Raw genomic sequence first — 20,048 nt, forward strand, 5'->3', positions numbered from 1 at the left:
CTTCAATGTCCCAATAATCACAAAGGACTATAAAATTGGGCATTTTTTCCCTGTCAACTGCCCACGCCAAAACTAGCCCATTAAACCTTAAAAAAAAAAAAAACACAAGGGAAGGACTCCATTGAGAACAAAATTATAGCCTAGACACAACCTCCCCTGGAATGTCTCGCATTTACTAAAGTGGATCAAGCTATTTACAGCCAATGCTCTCCTTGGCAAACTACTGCCTCAATTGACTCTACAAGGTTCCACACCATTGCCCCTCCTTTGCACGTCAAGAACCACCCCATAGTGGAGGATCCCTCCCTCCCCCCAAATATCCATTCTCTATATTCCCCATCCACCGTAAGAAAAATGTGAGAGATGATTGCACATCAATTTGCCTGGAAAGAGGTTCGAGGATGTAGAAGCTTCAGTGCACCTCTTCAAAAAAGTTTGAACTTTTGGTAAGATTGTGTGGAACTTCAATCCAAAGTGAATAGGTGGATGGGACAAAGAGCCCTAGAGTTCATAGAAAGTATATTGCATCTCCAAGAACAACTTGTGAAAAAGTAGAAGTGCTTGCTCAGATTTATGAACAAATTGCTTTTCCAGTCAAAACATGATACACACAAAAAATAAAGGGGAAAAAAAACAGAGGATCTGAAAATGTTACGAGACTTTCTATGAATGCAAGTGGGTGGTAATAAAGAGAATCAGGTGTAAATCCCAGTACACATTAAACCTTCACAAGGAAGAACAACTAAGGGCCAGATGCGATTTTTGGAAAGAGTTGGAAGGTTTGCAGACAGCCAGGTGCAGGCTTCACGATTGTTTGCGGGCAGGTGAAGCGTCAACAGCCATCCCTTTTAAAAGAGGTGGACAAACACACATCAAATATACCCCCCCTGTCCCAACCCATGCAATCTCTGCTGCATGCTCGGCTCATCAAAGCCAGACAACTTTTTGGCATGGCTGGCACTAGTGGTGCCCTGCATGTGTGCACCGACCTAGTGACGTTGAAATGGGACAACCAACTTCTTTTGCAAATCAGCTATCGTCACAATGGTCTTGTAAATGCCCCCTTGATGACCTACTAGGTCCCAGAGCTGCTACACATGTCTAAGATGATGAGCTCTTGAGGGGTCGCACAAAATCAAAACGCCATAGAAAATTATGAGTGATTCTTCGATTAAATGAATTACAAGCTGTGTGTATTTGAAATGGAGAATTCAAGCCTTCCCCTTGGACAGTTCCCCAAAGCCATGACGTTGGCTGCAAATGATGTGGCAGTCCCCATACAAGCCCCCAATGTGCTTAGGAGGCTGTTAACCAACCCAGAACAGAGAACCTATCAAAAGAAGGTTGCTTGGGAGTGGACCGGGGCAAGGGGCGACATATGACAGTATCTTCCTGCATAAAAGGCACAGTTAAAAATATGAACACCACATGAACAAAACAAAGAAATCCCATATATTTGTATGACCATCAATTAGGTTTGGGCATACCTTGAGAGGTCGACATCAGTTATATAGATGAACCCTGCAACATTACTGCAGATAGCACCAAGGATGTCAAGCCTGCCCTGGGAAAGAAAAATCAACACCCCACCCCCCCCACCCCATGTATACATCAAAATTTAACCACAATGAAGAATGATCTATTAATTACCTTGAAAGTAGTCGCTCTGGATTTTTCGCATATGAAACCGCAAGCACGGAATGAATGAAATCCTGGCCGATAGTCACAGGAACTGCACATATGGGATTAACGCTGACAGGATATGCTGACCTAGAAGCAGGAGGACCTCCGATACGAAAAACATACACCTCACTGAAGTTGACAGAAGCTGCATGTGGTGACAGCTCGTTGAACCCCCCATAAAAGTATTCCTGCCAAAGAAAGGGGATGAAATGAGTATTGAAAATTTGTGACAACACCCATAGCAATTAAGCGATCAAGAAACAGCTCACCCTGGTCCTCGAGTTCCTTGTCCATTGCCTCAACTTTTGACTCCGTGCAACGACACCCCCAGATTTACAAAGGTTCACTATATCCATGCTAGGCTTGGCTCCAAACGTGTCTCGCAAAGTGCTGTAAAGCTTCTCCTGTAACCAGACATTCCAAGGTGTGGTGGGTAAAATGAGCGGAGTCTAGGTTCAGCACAGTACAGTACAACAAAATAGATATGGGGAACCATTAGGGAACAGATTGGTGCATTCGCTACTTGTGCGCCTTTACTCAATAAAGAAACAGAGGTGTTGGGGAAAATTGAGGAATGTTGTGGGTAGCCTATGACAAACCAGGCAATTATGGATGATACCGAAGGGGCAACCTCTGGACCAAATTTTGCAGCTAGGAGGGGCAGTTCAGGACTGTGGGCACCTTTAGAAAGCCCAAATCAGCCTTGACATGGTGTCCAAAGACTGCACTTGGGCTGGCAAGTGAAACAGTCTTATTCAAAAGAAAAACTCCAGGTCGTAACAGTTGCTACAATGTTCCTGTTTACCTGACCAAGGACTAGAACCACGTCTGCATTGAAGCTCTCAATGGCATGCAATAGCAGCTGAAAGAAATCAATGAACCCATGTCAGAAAGCTGTATGAACATAAAGTAAGATTTTTCAGAAGCACAATCCCACATTCCCATCACATTCCTACCTCACCTTATAACCCAGGCCTTCAACCCATCCCATGGTATTGATGACCATCCCTGCTGCACAAGTCTCCTGGTTTCCTGCAGACTGTACAGCTGAAGCCTGAGCAAGCTCTTTCACTAAGGATCTGTATAAATCTGGATTTACACTGCACAAACCAGTAGGATTTTAGTTGAAAGCTTTCTCTTAAGGGTTACATCGCAACAATGACTGCCCATGAATCTTGGAAAGGCTATCTTCCCCACCCATGGGGAATTCTTGTTATATAGCCTAAACATTAAAAAATTCAACTTCTTTACCCTTCTGATAGAAGTTACCTTGGAGTGGTGTGACCATAAAAATAAACAAGAGGAGCTTCCAAAGGGATGCCTTCCACTGGATCAACCGGTACATCAACGCAAGTAGCAGCTAAGGTGCCTGGAATGGTAAGAGAACCTTGGCCAATATCTAGATCAACAAAGGTGGGCTTCCAACCTTGCCTGGTGGCCCATCCTAAGAGCATCTTTGTAAGACTGCTCTTTCCAGAATCAGTAGGGCCTACCACAATGACTCGCGGACCCTGCGAAGTAACCAAACTTATCATTCATCAGATCTCGTCCAAGAACAACTTTTTTTCTTTTCCCGGACATGCCTTAGGCCGAAGATCCTCCCGTAGTTACCCGTTTTCAAATCCCCATAGGCACTTTTTTATCTGCCTGTAGGCCATGTTGCCGAGGAAGCACCTAGGGGTTTTGAACCCAAGACCTCTTGGTCCTAGACAAACACCTTCACCACTTGAGCTTTCACCTCACTGGCTTCCAAGAACACCTTTTGTAGCCCACTAAGGTAAACAACAATACCTCTGGCGGAGCTAAAGCCTCAGAAGTTGCCGTAGATGTAGAGCCTGCCCGAGCACGTCTACTCTCCAATATAGAATGCACATCCAAGTAGCTTGCCATTGGTGTCTGCAACCCACAAAACAGGCCTGTGTTTCGCAAGTCAAACTCATCAAAAAACTCTCTCTCTACTGCTACTACTACTAACTACTACTACAACTACCTACTACTACTACTACCACAACTACTACCACTACTACCACTACCACTACCACTACCACTACCACTACCACTACCACTACGACTGCGACTACGACTACTACTACTCAAATTTAAGGACACCGCCAGCCGGCAAACATTCTTGGATGATACAGCAGCCCTCAAAGGTCATAAAATTTATCTTGGTGATGACCTCACTCCCACAGGTGGAGCATAGGAAAATGAAGCCCGTAAGGCGGGAAAGTGGGCAGTTTATAGGGATGGCAAGGTCATCATCACAAAAAGACGTCCCAAATAGGGACACAAGGTCTATGGGACCACACATCTGAGAATGGTAGTGTAGAACTGCAACAAGACTGTGGTCAGATAGTGGGGGATTCAAGGAGACTTTCACAAGATGGGACATCATGTTCCACACAGAAGCACCAAAGCCAGGAGAAGGGTGTACCACATGTATTGGGAATCGGGATACCAGTGGGAGTCATCTTACCGGGGGGGAACCCAAATAGCAGGAGTGGTGTCACATGCACTCTGCACTGTAGTGCATGGTGACAAGCTGGCTCATCATCATCAGTGCAACATTGTAACAATATTACCATTCAGGATGATATTTGTCGTACGCCGTGACCCATTGTAATCCTCAGTCCAGGATAAGTCAGGCACGAGCTATGTAGATCATTCTCAGCCATAGTCAATCAGTCAGTCGTTCTAAGTCCCTTAACCCACTTAAAGAGACACATTCATGCATATACAGTCAGTAGAAACCTTAGGGTTTGCATCAGAAAGCATCCTGCATATTGCATAGCATCTAGACCATTGCAGGAACCTCAGATAGCATCTAGGAATTATCCAAGATTTATCTAGGATTTTTCTGGTATTTTTTCCATCATTTTCAGTATTTATGCATCATCATCAAGCATTTAATATTTATATAGCAGTCCACCAGCATCTAGTGCCAACCGACTAGCAACATCGCTAGTATAAATAGAGGCTTTGCATAATCATCTATTCATTCATCTCATAATTCAGTCAAGGAGCATTCAGGCGCATCCCATTCAGCCTTGAATCCACCTCAGATCCATGCGTTTTGGAGAAGCGAATCATCCTTCAGCAAGAGGAGCATTAACGCTTGTGCTTTCAGCCCTCCATCATCAAACGCATCAGTCCTTAGCATTCAGCCATCAGTAAACCTTGCATTTTCTGCATCCATGCAGTTTTCAGCATTCATTCATTCATCGTTTTGCTCCAGCCACTTGGTGAAGGTAAAACGCAACATTCTCATTCATTTACGGCATTCATATACAGTCTAGAACAGTCCCAAACAGCCCCTCTCTCAGCCCTAGCTTTGCATCCCTCCCTCATACCATTGGGAAGAGTGCATAGGCTCGAGATTGGACATCTTTGGTGTTTCTATAGTTCAGCCCAACACTTGGTCTTCAGAGGTCTTACGTTTGGCTTATCATCAGTCACACCGTCAAGTCTCTTTAAAGATAATAAAGCAAATACTATCTCGTAACGGGATAGGGGGCCCGTCAATGGGTAATTCGGGACCCCATATGGTGTACAATTCTCATCTCTCTCTCTCTCTCATATCTCTCAGAAGTTTGAAGTATTAAAGTGGATTCCTAAACTTGAGAAACTCAGGGTACAAAAGATCAACAATTTGCCTTTGAAGTCCAAAAGGCCTCATTCCAACGAGATTTCATCGTCTCGCCTCTATTGGGGTGTGATATGGTCTTAGGAATTCAGTGGTTCCGTCAATATGAGCCTATTCCCGATTGGGGGCAGGACACTTTTACTATTTGTAAAGGTTTTCCTGAGCCTGTCATGATTTGTGGGGATAGAAGCATTCTTGGCATCCCATTGATTTCACATCTCCAGGCCAAACGAGCTATTCGTCGCAAGGGAGCAGAAGGAGCACTACTTTATGTTCATGCTCAAACAGCCTCTTTAGTCCCTCAGTTAGCAGACCTCCTGTCTAGACATCAGGACATTATGCTTAGGGACAATCTCCCGCCCAGTCTCCCACCCTCTTGCCCCGAGGACCATCACATTGATTTGGTCCCTGGATCAGATCCTCCTAGTAGGTTTCTCTATCGTCTTTCGAAGACTTTAGAGGGCGAGTTAGAAAAGCAATTATCTGAGCTTCTTCGAGCCGGATTTATTCGGCCTTCTTCCTCACCATTTACTGCACCTATCCTATTTGTCCAAAAGAAGGACAAGTATGCACGCCTTTGTGTAGATTACAGGACATTAAACAAACTCACCATCAAGAATAAGTTTCCTATGCCAAGGATAGAGTACATTTTGGAGCCTTTAGACAGTGCTAAATGTTTCACTAAGATCGAACTCAAGAGTGGTTACCATCAAGTCCGCATTTTTGAAGCTGACATTCCAAAAACAGCTTTCCGGACAGAGCATGGTCACTACAAGTTCGTAGTCATGCCTTTTGGGCTTACAAATGCACCTGTTGTCATGTGCACCGTGTGTATCTACCGTGTGCTACACGCACACAAGACTAGCTTTGAGGTTTGGGGAAGCTTGGAGCTAGGCAGGCTGATTGGCGAGCTGAGTTAGGGATAGACTAACGGGCGGGCATCCAAGTATGGACGGGCAGGCGTCCAAGTGTGGACGCCCGATGACTGGTCGAGAGCCTATAAAAGGGTGGCCAAGGTTAGTCATTAGTCATATAGAGTCTCGCGTGATTTGTGAGAGCTCTATGGTCTTGGAACTTGGATCTAATGCAGACATGCACCTGCTTTACGCAGCCGAGGCCGGCAGCAATCTCGAGGCCCGCGAGGGCAGCTGCGTGGCGGTATGGGACGTCGTGAGGAGGAGATTGGTCGGTACATCAACCTAGTTAGCTCAGCTCGTGGCTCAGTGGGGACAGCCAAGACTATGGGCTTGCCCACCGCTGTCATGGTTGGGAGGTGAGTCAGGCCTGCAGCCCATTTGTTGTTTGTTTGTTTGCAGGTTTCGAGTCTCGTACCAGGAGCGTTCCACGAGGAGATCTGGTGGGGATTTGACAGTGGTATCAGAGCGTGCCTTGTGAACGAGCAAGTCGGTAGGTAGAGAAGATGAGGTCGAAGAAAGGTATGTGTTCAAAAAGCTTGCTGTTTTTTCTGTGCATACTGCTATTTTTCAAATTCAGTATGTTGTTTTGTTCATCATAGGAACCCGTGATGATAGCGATTGTGGTCTAGAAAGGGTTGTTTGCTTTGCAAAGAAGAGGAAAGATGTTTTTGAACTGTGTAAAAAATTTCAGGTGAGAGAAAACAGAAAGAAAAAGCATGTTCGTTTGTTTTGGTTGAACGAGAGAGAGAGAGAAAGTGTGAGAGGCGATCGTGGCAGTGTTGGTCGTACCGGGCATTGCAGGTGGGCAGGCGTTTTAAGCAACCGTGTCTATGCTGGCAGCCTGCCAGGCCTATGTAGGCGGCCCTGCTGGCGGACGCCTAGGCCTATGTAGGCAAGCGCCTAAGCCTACGTAGCCAAGCGGCCAGGCGCCTAGGCCTACGTAGCCAGGCGGTAGGCGCCTAGGCCTACGCAGCCAGGCGACCAAACTGGCGGGCGCCTCGGCCTATGCAGCCAGACGGCCAGGCCTGTGCAGGCGGCCAAGCCTAGGCGTAGGCCGACGCAGGCCGCCCTGGACGCCTGAGCATAGGTGGCGCCGGGAAGAAAGCTGGCGAAGGCAGCTAGGTGGATGACGCAGGCAACGCAGGCAACGCTAGCAGCCGGCGGTGTTAATCCAAGAGGGAAGAGAAAAAAAAAACAGTGAAGCATTCGCCGATTTGAGCTTGCTTTCGTTTTTTTAAGTTTATTTATTTATTTATTTATTTAAAGTTTAAAGGCCCCCTCCAAGGTTTAAAGGTGTTTGTTTTTTTTTAAAAGAAAGCAGAATATATATATCCATATATATATATATATATAAACACAAGCAAAAGCTCAAGTAGCTTTTGGGGACAGTTATATAAACCCCTTAAGTGGGCTTTTTGCCACACATCTCTCAAGTTTTCAAGCTCTCAAGTTCCCTCGTACTTTTATTGTGCAAAGATCGAATTTTCTCTCCACTTGCTCTCTTCACGATGTCGACCCAAGAATTAGAGTTGGAGCCCCTTGTCGAACGCGAAGGCTTGTCGGCTACGGAAGATACTGATGCCGATCTTTTTGATGATTATGTGTCAAAATCGAATTTCCAAGAGTTCAAAGTTACTCTCGAAGCTTCTTCTTCGGAACATCAGGCACAAATTGCCGCCCAGATGCAAGCCTTGCAGAACTCCATCTCTCTCTTGACCACTATCCTCTCTACTCTTTCGGGTATGGATACCTTGGTCTTTGCTTTAGGCCCCAATATTACTCCGGAACCGTTCGGAGGTGAGCGAAAGCAACGTACCAAGGAGATCGTGGACACATGGCTACATAAGTGGCAGGTCCATTTTCAGTTTCATCCATATGATGACGGAAAAAAGATCCAGTTAGCAGCACGTTTCCTCTCAGGCAAAGCTTTGCTTTGGTGGAAGGAACAACCCTAAGCCAACAACTTGGGCACAATTCGAAGACGTCTTCAAGAAAGAACTCCTCAAGAAAGAGGATGATTATGATGTTGCCCGGTTTACAGCTTTGACCATGACCTCGCAGCACCTCACTTATGAGGTCTACCTCCAAAAGTTTAGGGACCTGCAGATGAAAGCTACAAAGATGGATCCCACTACTCTTTTGGGGTTCTTCGTAGCGGGTTTACCAGACTCATACCGTTTACAGGTTAAAAATAACAAATGCAAAACATTGGACTAAGCCATTCATTCAGCTCGTATCTATGATGATACAATGGTCTCTTCCAAGTCGAAACCCGTTACCGAGCAGGGAAACAAGCATAAAAGAAAGTTCTCTGCACCTATGGCTAACACGACTGAAGGAAAGTCTTTGGACCAACCTTCGAAGAATTCAAGTTCGACACCAACGAAGAAGAAACGACTCCTTAGGGCTTAAAAGCTCAAGAAGGAAGAATGACGTTTTATCTGCGAAGAAAAAGGACACATGCGTAACGAGTGCCTGAAGTAAAAGGGTGCAAAGACCAACGCAAGACCCAAGCCAAAGGCAGCTAACCAGTTGTCTTTGATAGGTACGTCAGTAACTGTACTTTCTCGCCCTAGTACATGTTCTGATTGTCTGTTCAACTCTAAAGTATTTGGCTTACATGATCTTCTCCGAGTTTATGGAGAAGTGAATGGCCATAAAATTCACATTCTTCTAGACCCTGGCAGCTCACACAACTTTGTTAACTACAAACTTGTGCAAAAATTGAGCCTTGATACGACACCCAACGATCATACCTATGAGGTACGCCTACCTACGGAAAGACAAGTATGGAATCGAAAGGTGGCGATGCTTCCAATCCAGATTCAGGACTACAAAGATACTCTGAAATGCTATGTTATGCACCTAGAAAATGTAGACTTGTTATTAGGGATTGAGTGGTTTAAGACTCTTCAAGTCCAGATAGATTGGTCTAGTTATATTTTTTCTTTTCAGCATAGGCACATCCAGTATAGTATTTTAGGTGATTGTATACATCCCTCTCAGGGACCTCTTGTAAATACAATTGATTTTGAAAATATAATGGATTCTTCTTTGTATACCGCTTTCCATTGTGTATTGATTCCACTTTCTTCCTTTCTCATCCCTTCCATGGATGTAAATGAATTAAGTGTGTATTGATTCCACTTTCTTCCTTTCTCATCCCTTCCATGGATGTAAATGAATTAAGTGTGTTTGAAAGCAAAGAATTACAGAAGATACTTGATTCGTTTCAAGATGTATTTCCTAAGGAACTGCCATCGGGTTTACCACCTGAACGGGCCGTAGATCATCGTATTGACTTGATTCCTGGTGCTCATCCTGTCAGTATTCCACCTTACAGGATGAGCCAAGCTGAGGAAGATGAGTTGGCTAAACAACTCAAAGATTATTTGAGGATGGACCAGATCCGTCCAAGTAAATCACCTTGGGGTGCACCTGTGTTGCTTAGGAGAAAGAAGGACAACACCTGGAGAATGTGTATAGATTATAAGAGACTGAACAAGCTGAGTTAGGGATAGACTAACAGGCGAACACCCAAGTATGGACGGGCGGGCGCCCAAGTGTGGACGCCCAATGACTGACCAAGAGCCTATAAAAGAGTGGCCAAGGTTAGTCGTTAATCATATAGAGTCTCGCGTGATTTGTGAGAGCTCTATGGTCTTGGAGCCTGGATCTAGTGCAGATATGCACCTGCTTTATGCAGCCGAGGCCGACAGCAATCTTGAGGCCCGCGAGGGCAGCTTCGTGGCGGTATGGACGTCGCGAGGAGGAGATTGGTCAGTACGTCAACCTAGTTAGCTCAGCTTGTGACTTGGTGGAGACAACCAAGACTGTGGGCTTGCCTATGGCTGTCATGGTTGGGAGGTGAGTCAGGCCTGCACCCCCCTTGTTGTTTGTTTGTAGGTTTCGAGTCTCGTACTAGGAGCGTTCCACGAGGAGATCCAGTGGGGATTTGACACCTGTAACCTTCAATAAGATGATGTCTAGGATTTTCGCATTCCACATTGGGAAGTGTGTTTTCATATTCCTTGATGACATACTAGTCTTCTCAGCCACTGCGGAGCAGCATGAGAGAGATGTGGAGAAAGTCTTGCAACTTTTGCGAGATAATCAGCTCTATATAAACGCCAAAAAGCCTGTCTTTGGTGTCAAAGAAGTTCAGTATTTGGGCTATATCATTGGTTCCGATGGGATTAGACTGGATCCATCAAAGGTTTAGGAAATCTTAGATTGGGACATTCCTAAGACCGCCCAAGAAATCCGCTCATTCGTAGGTCTTTGTCAGGCCTATAGTACCCATGTCCATCAGTTTTCCGACCTTGCAGCTTCTCACACCGACTTGCTCAAGGGGGTGAAGACTCGCAAGCAGAAAGTCTCAGTTATAGGCAAGGCACTTGATGCATTTTGTGCACTCCATAAACCTGCCTCAGAAGCGCCTGTATTAAAGTTAGCATCTTGGGATGAACCTTTCGAGGTCATTACCGATGCAAGCAATATAGCCATAGGTGCGGGTTCTCCAACAGGACAATAGACCCGTGGCATATTACAGTAGAAAGTTGGATGTCGCCGAAAAGAATTATTCGGTGTATGACAAAGAGCTTTTGGGTGTGATCACAACGCTAAAAAATTGGAAGCCTTTCCTTTATGGACATGTTTTCACAGTGAAAACAGACCACCAAGCACTTAAGTGGCTTCAAACTATGCCAAGTGCCCAGTGGAGTGATCAACAGGCCAGGTGGAGTCAACTATTCCACCAGTTTGGAGGAATGATTGAATATATCCCTAATATTCCAACAGTTCGATATATCTATGGACTTTGTAGGGATTCTACCAGCATCCACCGGATTCCATAACACTCAGTGTTTCACCATTGTGAATCCCTTCAGTAAATTCTGCATTTAAGCAAGCATACGGCCACAGTCAAGGACGTAGCTCGTCTGTTTCTCAAGCATTGGTACCCAATTTGTGGTTTGCCTAGCACCATTACATCAGATAGAGATTCCAAGTTTACCTCGCATTTCTGGAGGGCATTATTTAAAAACTTCGGAACTAAGTTGTAGTTGTCTAGTGCATTCCATCCGCAGACAGACGGCCAAACAGAAATTTATAACTAGTTGGCCTTTGATGTTCTCAAGTCATATTGTCATGACCAGCAGTCCAAATAGGAACATTATCTTCCATTGATCTAAGCTATCTTGAACGACACTCATTCATCTAGTGTCGGACGGACTCCATATGAAGCAGCCTTTGGTCGCCGTTTCTCTTCTCTTTTGTCTCCATCTCTAGAGGCTAATAAAACCACGGAAGCATTTTCCGAGATCATTGAGTCAGTCAAGGCCCGCTTGACCAAAGCACAGGAAGCATATAGCGCTATAGTTCATAAACTTACAATATGGAAACATGACCTTCTTGGGGCTGATTTCACTGTGAAGATAGATCACCAAAGTTTGAGATATTTTCTTACCCAAACTAAGTTGTCAAAGAAGCATATGAGGATGGCCAATTTCCTCTCTATGTTTCATTTTCAGATCTTACACACCCCAGGAAAGAAGAATGTAGTGGCCGATGCATTGTCACGAAAGCCGTATGTAGCAGCTATCTCGGTTGCCTCTCATGGGGACTTGTCTGCCATGTGTGATTTGTATCATACGGATGCTGATTTTGCCACTATTTGGGCTGATTTGATGGCTGGTCATGCACATGCCTCATGTGATCAAAGAGGGTTATCTCATGAAAGATAATTGCCAATGTGTGGTGTCTAACATGAGGCAAAAGGTTTTGGATGAGTGCCATGCTCCTCCATATGCTGGTCAGTTCCAGGCCGTACAAAGATCACTTACATGGGTGGCAAAGTTGAGGTGGTGCACTCATGTGTCTTTCTCACAGTTCTAGCCTTATTGGAGAGAATGTTTCCACGCGCATTTTCAAGAGTCGAGGACGAATGATTTGCTTTTTGACACCCTAGCCACCTCGGCACTTATATACACATGGTGAGGGCGATGGATCCACTTCGACCCCCCCGACTTGCACTACATTCATCTCAGCAAAAAGTGACCGGAGGACATCATTCATCTTGGTATGGCACCGTACTCACCAAGTTTCACGCCACATGGATAATAGATAGACCAACCCCCCTCCCCCATTTCAATATGATCCAGATTTCCCACACATTAGGCTTACACATGAGGATGGAACTGGGTGATCCGATACAATCTATTGGGGCTATACACACGTAACACATGGATCACCGGGTAGGTCCATTGCCTACCAAGATGCAGTACTACATAGATTATTTCCTAATATTCACAGCAAATGGTTTTATACAAAAACCAAGTAATCTCAATGCCTTCATGTCCCATGCAATGAGGATAGCCCTTGGCCAGCTACGGGTATCATCCCATAGACAGAGGATAGAGACTAGCAGAGCTAAGCGGATACCCAGAGAGATGACAAGACATGTGGACTCTATCAAACGGGGGTTGAGTCGGAGAAGCACTACGTTTGCCACTACGAGATTAGAAGGAGATTTCATTGTCTATTTAGAGAGGGCTTTGGACCCTTATCCCGGATCATGAAGTACCCAAATCAAAGGTGCCTTCGACTCTTCCTACTAGAGCTCAGCCAAAACAAAGCGTCACCACTTAGAGATCCTTGCCCCCCAACAGCCCTCCTCAGCTTACCATCACCAATTTTTCCCAGCCTAGAGGGGTGGATAGGGAGGCACCAGAGACCATCACACTAGATACGAGAACCTATACCCCCCTCACAGTAGGCCCATGGGAGTCACATCAAATCGGGCACGCACACTCCAAAGAGCTAGACGCCCTCGTCTTGCCGGACCCCGACCACCCCCAGCTCATAAACCCCGGATTCAAGAGATCCTAGCCCACCATCAAGCACATCAAGCAGCCTCATCCTCACAGCAACTATTGACATCTCTTGTCTCACCCATGATGAAAATCCTAGATGGGCCCTTGCACAGCATACAGCATACAGGGTTGATTGACTGTTTTTATTCAGCTCTCCCATATCCCATCACTTTTTGTATCCTATACCTAGCATATTACGAACTAGACTTTTGAGATCTTAGCTTTCAAATTTCAATTTTAGTTTACTGTTGCTTTTTCTTATTTCATCCATGACGAGATTTCACGGGCACCATTTTGATCTCATAGACCCTTCGGGTCTTTTGAAGACATTAATATAACATTCTCTCTCTCTCTCTCTCTCTCTCTCTCTCTCTCCGCACCCCCATGGAAACCATGCAATTACCTCGTCTGCAAGATATGCCGTGTCTGTTGTCCCATCTATCTCAACTGTTGCTGCACTCCACGTAAAAACCTGAAGAATCCCCAATAGAGTTAATATCCACTGCAATTCATTGGAAGACTGAAACACTATTTTTGGACTAACATCAATTGCTGATAGCTGCACCCAACATTCTACAAGCTTAGGAGCACAGATGAACACATACGCACTCAACACACATGTGCGACAAGATTACAAATGTCAAACGCACATGCATGTGTCTCCTAATCCCATGGATGCACCACTACCCTTGGATGTCCATGGCCTCACCACTATCTTGGAACCTACAGCCCATGGATAGCATACATTCGCCTGCGTGCAACAAACACAACTGCACAAGTGTTCTGCAAACTTAGGAGCACACATGTCTCACTCACCTGTAAATAAGCTTGCATACCCCACCCATTTACAAAAACACTGCACACATCTCCCTCATATATGCATGTGCACGACGGGTTTACGAGTGCATATGCACACATCTCATTAGCCCATGGATGAGAATGTTGGCCATCTTGACACGCTTACACACATGCCTACTGCTGACCTCACGCACCTATGGATTATACACAAGCCTGCCCAATACATACATGCGGCAACACGCTTATGGGCACTCATCCCAAGCCTGAGGATGTTTGGCTACTGCTGACATACTTCGCCTGCACCCCCACCCGCACACAGGGATTGTACGAAGGATATCTCGCCATCAGACACTATCAACCCATCTTGGCCATCTCATCCGTATATATGTCCACCCCATCCCCCATCCATGGGCCTGTGCTGGACCAAAGCCATGGCAAAATTTAGCAAGAGGTATTTGCGAGAGAGAAAAGACTGCATGAGGACTTACTGCAAATTTGTGGCCGGGAGGGAATTTGAGCCAGTGGCGAGGAGGCAGCTCGGCACCAAAGATTTCGGCGTTTCCGCTCACAAGCCGGAGGTAGATTTCAGAATTCCACCCAATTTCAACCCTCAGCTCGCTCTCTTGCTTAAGCTCGAAACGCGTCGTCATGATGATAGCATCAAAGAAAAACGCCACACGACCTGCATATACAGTAAAATTTAGTTCAAAAGTAGATTTATTCACAACAGCAATACCTCACTTTTTAGATATATATATATAAGGCTTTCCTCTCTTTTTTAGCGCAGAATTATATTATGAAGTATAGAAACTAATTACATGGTTACAAACAAAAAAGCTTTTTAGAAGAAGAAGTAGAACTTCGGACTTAAGGCTTAAGCCATATGATCCCTCAAACAAGTCAGGTTCTGAATGAACTCTATCAGGTCTGTGTCTTTTCTCATAGTCTCTATCTGCTCCTTTCCATCCTTTGCCAACCTATCTTTCTGAATCCGACTAAGCTTTAGCTAGAATTCTTCTTTGGCTTCTTCCATCTGTAGCATTTCGTCGATGTTATTCTTTGTATATTATGCTTTGCATGACTTGAAGGTGGCTGTGTTTAGCATTTTCATCTGCACATGCAAATCGTATCATAAACTAGGGAGCATGTTGGCATTTGTATGATTAAACACATAGTTGTTCCGATTCAACCATACAGCCCATAAATATTCCACCTGAATGACATTCCACACAACTGCAAAGCATTTTAATTGCTGGCCTAGTAGGATTTCCTGCCAAGTCAGATCCCAATTCTGTAGGGGTGATACACATTGGTTCAAAAAGTGCAGTGCTTCTCTATTATATGGGAGCATCCGATGAAGAGGTACAGTATGGTTTCTTGCTCTTTGTTACACATAGGAAATAATCCATCCCCATATCAGATTTTTACGTTTGTCCACAATGCCTTATGCATAATCAACCATAGTAGGCCATGACTTTTTCGGTGGTATCTGTTAGTATACACTCAATGCCCACCTCTCAGCATGTATCTCACTTTGATGTATAATGCACGTTTGTTAGGCCCCATTATGAGGAGTAGCCATGGTGCATATGTCTTTAGTGGGAACCCTGGCTTAGACGCCAATGGGGTCATTATTGTGACCATTGATGATGGTTAGGAGATGGTCAGGGGTACGATATGAGGAATATTCCCTTGAATACTAGGTCCATGGGCAGTGGGCAGTGGGCAGTGGTCCGCGTTCTTGATATACGGGCGGTGACTGTGTCTATGCAGTGTAACCGCCCTCGTTGTATATGCGTCTACCACATCACCCTATAGTACTATATATGGACATGGTTGCCATGAGTATCCACCCCCTTCTACACCTCGTATATACTCCATCCAAAGTCTATCTAGATCGCCATCTAAGCTCTACTTGAGAGCGCACGGGTGGACAGCACCATCACTTGTACCTCTTTGGTATAGTCAGAATTTTAAATTCTCTCCATTGTATATCTATTGCATTGTCTATTGTGCTTTGTCTTGCTATCTCTTTCTGTTGTGCCATATTCTTATATGGTATCAAAGCTTAGGTACTCTTAGCAAGAATAGTGCATAAAGTTTAGTCTTTCTTTACATAGAATCCTAGGAGTGATGGCTTTTACCTCTGGTGCTACTGCTGCTGTTGCACCAGTCTTGCGCATTCATCCACCTGCCTTCACGGAAGGCAAGCTTGATGGGACAAACTATACTCTTTGGAAATTCAAAATTAATGCCATTCTAGACTCTTATGAGCTCCTAGAAATTGTTCTGGGAATGGATGTAGAACCAGTGGTGGGAAGTCTCGACCCCAACAACCCTACAAACATGCTTCCTCCAGATGCTACACTTCTTCGGGCATGGAGAAGGCACAATGCTGACGCACTTTGTGCCATCATCACCAGTGTAAGTGATTCTATTCTCACTTTGATTCAACATACTAACAAGTCTATAGAGGCTTGGATCATACTGAGAAATCAGTATGAGACTCGCAACAATCAGACTAGGATTTTGAACCTGGAGAATCAGCTTACAGCTGAAAAGTTTGCTGAAGGAGAAGCTGCTGAAGCATTTATCTCGTGGATCAAAAATCTACGAAATCAAATGGCTGCTGTAGGGATTACACACACTAGTCAGGAGTTGGCCCAGAGGTGCATCCGAATTCTTCCACAGAAGTATGACAGCTTGGCTACATCACTAAACACTCAAGTTAGAGTACCATCTTTATCATTTGAAGAATTTAGTGCTATGCTACTTGAAGAGGAGATGCAGCTGAAGACATGCATGATGGTAGTGATGCTGCATTTTTAGCCAATGTTAAAAGCAAAGGCACGACATCTTTTGATAAGAAGAAGAAGTTTCAAGGGAGCTGTTATTACTATGACAAGAAGGGTCATGCTGTCAAAGACTGTAGAAAGAAGCAGGCTGATGAGAAGAACGGCACCTTGAAGTCTTCATGGAAGGGAAGAAATGCCGATTTGACATCCATGTGAAAGACTAACCACTTTTTAGGATGAGCAGCCAAGGCAAGTACCGCCCTGTCATACGAGCTGTGGGAGCAAAGGTTTCATCAAAGTCAAAACCCTCTACCTGTGCAAATCCCTATGCAACAAACCTAGCTTTGTATTTTTTAAGTGAGCCATCAGCCTTATACTTAGCTTTCCAAACCCATTTGGTACCAATTACCTTTCTGTTTGGTGGTCGGTCAACTAGCTCCCAAGTGTTGTTCTTTATGATGCTGTCATACTCAGACTGCATCGTGGCTTTCCACTTTGGATTTGCTAAGGCTTCATCCAAGGTGGCTGTCTCCTTCACTGTTCCCATTATCTCAGCCCCATTAAGGCCATATTGACAATGAGATCAGATGCTCTTCTCTACTCCTCTATTCTCCTTGATCTGCATGGTCCATCTGCTAAAGATTCTGGCTTCTCAGGTACTGGATTACGCTCAACAAAGAGCTATTGTGCCCACTTTGGAAGTGGCTTTCCTTGTGGTGCAACACCAACCTGTTGTGATGTGTGAGAGTCTTCATCCTCTGAAAACTCCTTCTCCTAGAGAGGAAATCTGACTAGTGGGTTGGGCTCATGGTCGACTATTTCTCCGACTGATGATAGAGTGGACGGACCTCCTTCCTCCACTGAGTGTGGCTGTTCTGCAAATACACCTCAGCTGGCCACAATCTTCTTTGTATCATAGAGCCGATACGCCTTTAACTCTTGACTATATCCAAGAAAGATACACTTCTTACTTTTGGCATCTAGCTTGGTCCCGGATGCATCTGGAATATGCACATAACATTCACAGCCAAATGTTCTGAAATGAGAAATTGAAGGTTTCTTACCAGAGTAGGTCTCTTGAGGTGTAACATCCTTGAGTGCCTTTGTGTAGCTCCGATTGAGGACATAAACTACTGTGTTGACTGCTTCAGCCCAAAATGTATTGGGTTTGTCTTCAACATGCATCGAGCCATCTCCATGACAGTTCGATTGCGGTGTTCTACAACACCATTATTTTGCTGAGGTGTGTGAGCAGTGGTGAGCTAGGGCTTGATGCCATTCTCCTTGCAGTAGCTGTTAAATTTCGTTGAAAGGCCTTGATTTGTACGAAACTTCTTCATCTACTTTCCTGTCTCATTTTCCAGAAGCTTATGCCGCTATTTGAACTTGCCAAAAGCTTCAGCCTTATCCCGAAGGAAATAAACCCACATCTTCCTACTATAATCGTTGATTAATCGCATAAAGTAAGAAGATCCCCCTAATGTAGTAGTAGACATTTTACCACAAAGATCAGCATGTACCAGCTCTAGAGGAGTCTTTGCCCGATTGCTGCTTTCCTGTGAAAATGCCTTGCGTTGTTGCTTGCCTATCATACAAGCTTCACATGGTTCCTGCAATTCTGAAAATGTAGGCAAATTAGCTACCATACCACGGCTAATCCAATGTGACCAAATCGCTCGTGCTGCCAAAGCTTGCTTGTGCTCTTATCTGTGTAGACACTATAAGGGCACTCAGCTCGTAGAGATTCTTGCACCTTACTCCTTTGCCGACTATCTTGCCCAACAACATCTAGAATTTTTGCTTCAATTTTCTTGAAGCGTACTTCAAGCCCACAATCCATCATCGCACAGTAACTGATAGTAGATTTCTCGTTATCTGGGTACATAGAGCACATTTGACAGCTTTTTCTCTTCACCTGTATCTGCCACAAAAGATATGGTTCCAGACCCTTCGGCTGGACATTTAGCATTATTCCCAACAACAACAGTGCTGGACATTTAGCATTATTCCCAACAACAACACTGCTGGGTTCCTGTAGAGGCTTCTAAGAACTATACTAGCCCTTCTTACTGGTCATGTGTCACGATGCTCCACTATCCAAAATCCATGAATCATCAACTAGATCCTGAGCAGATGAACATACCTCTTCAATGGCGACCCAAAGTTCAAGCTCGGTCTCGACATTGTTGACTTCAAGGAGGAGGTATATGTAGCTCAACCACCAGGTTTTGAGATGCCCACATCAGAAAATAAAGTTTGCAGGCTGAAGAAGGCATTGTACGGGCTGAAACAGGCCCCAAGGGCATGGTATCACATGATAGACCAATTTTTCAAAAAGATTGGGTTTAAGAAGTGCTTCTGATGCTAACTTGTATGTTCTAAAAAGTCATGGCAAGATTGTGTTTGGTTGTCTTGTATGTAGATGAATTAAACATTTTAAGTGACAATGAAGATATGATCCAGAGAAGACAATGGATATACTGAGCCATGAGTTTGAGATGATAGACTTGGTCTTATACATTTTTGTTTGGGGATTGAGGTCTGGCAAGAGTTAGGTAAAATCTTCATTTCGTAGCAAAAGTATGCTTGGGAGATTCTCAAAGCATTTGGGATGACAAACTGCAAGCCTGTGTCTATTGCAATGAAAGTGAACATGAAGCTTTCTGTAGAGGATTCTTCATCACGTATTGACATCAGAAAGTATAGGAAGTTGGTGGGGAGTTTGATTTTTCTCACTAACACTAGACCTGATATCAGCTTCATAGTTGGTGTGTTGAGTAGGTTTTCCAACATGCCATGAGAGAGTCATTGGAAGGAAGGTATGGGGGTACTTATGTACATCATAGGTACTCTTGAGTATGGCATCACTTATAGCATGGATGACACTTTAACAGGTTATTGTGACTCAATTGGGCAGGAGATTGTGATTCTAGGAAATCAGTTTCTAGATATTGTTTTTCTCTTGGTTCCGGTGCTTTCTCTTGAACCAGCAAAAAGCAACCTACAATGGCACTTTCTTCCACAGAGGCTGAGTATAAGGTAGCTTGCTTTGTTGCATGTGAGGCAGTATAGTTGAGAAGAATTTTGGTTGACATGGGAATTCAGATCAGGGAGGCTACAGTCTGGTGCAACAATCAGAGTTGCATGGCTATTTCCAAGAACCCTATGTTTCATGCTTGACACAAAGCACATTGAGATTCAGTATCATTATGTGCGGGAGCTGATAGAGGACGAGATAGTAGAGCTAGAGTATTGCTCTACAGAGCAAAATTGTGCCGACATCTTTACCAAGGCTCTTGGGAAGGACCAGCTCACTCGGCATCTTCATCGACTTGGCGTT

General features: G+C 44.6%; 1 protein-coding gene across 3 annotated transcripts; it reads right to left on the reverse strand.

Moving 5' to 3' along the window:
• Positions 1-1,146: 1,146 nt before the first annotated feature.
• LOC147627177 (protein CLP1 homolog) lies at positions 1,147-14,645 on the reverse strand. 3 transcript variants are annotated; one of them, XM_086815800.1, is made up of 10 exons: positions 14,402-14,645; positions 13,519-13,587; positions 3,475-3,579; positions 2,953-3,194; positions 2,645-2,783; positions 2,489-2,545; positions 1,953-2,087; positions 1,651-1,871; positions 1,488-1,532; positions 1,147-1,392 (listed from the first exon to the last, which is right to left on the reverse strand). In XM_086815800.1, the coding sequence occupies exons 1-10, from the start codon at positions 14,561-14,563 to the stop codon at positions 1,308-1,310; spliced, it is 1,260 nt and encodes a 419-aa protein (XP_086671926.1). In that variant the 5' UTR covers positions 14,564-14,645; the 3' UTR covers positions 1,147-1,307. The 3 variants fall into 3 exon arrangements, with proteins under 3 accessions (XP_086671926.1, XP_086671928.1, XP_086671927.1); XM_086815802.1 differs by having other exon boundaries at positions 3,475-3,599; positions 14,402-14,636; XM_086815801.1 differs by lacking the exon at positions 3,475-3,579.
• Positions 14,646-20,048: the final 5,403 nt, after the last annotated feature.

Source organism: Cibotium barometz, chromosome 21 (genome assembly GCF_041138505.1).
Source record: "Cibotium barometz isolate CiBa-2024 chromosome 21, ASM4113850v1, whole genome shotgun sequence".
In the NCBI taxonomy this organism is placed as follows: domain Eukaryota; kingdom Viridiplantae; phylum Streptophyta; class Polypodiopsida; order Cyatheales; family Cibotiaceae; genus Cibotium; species Cibotium barometz.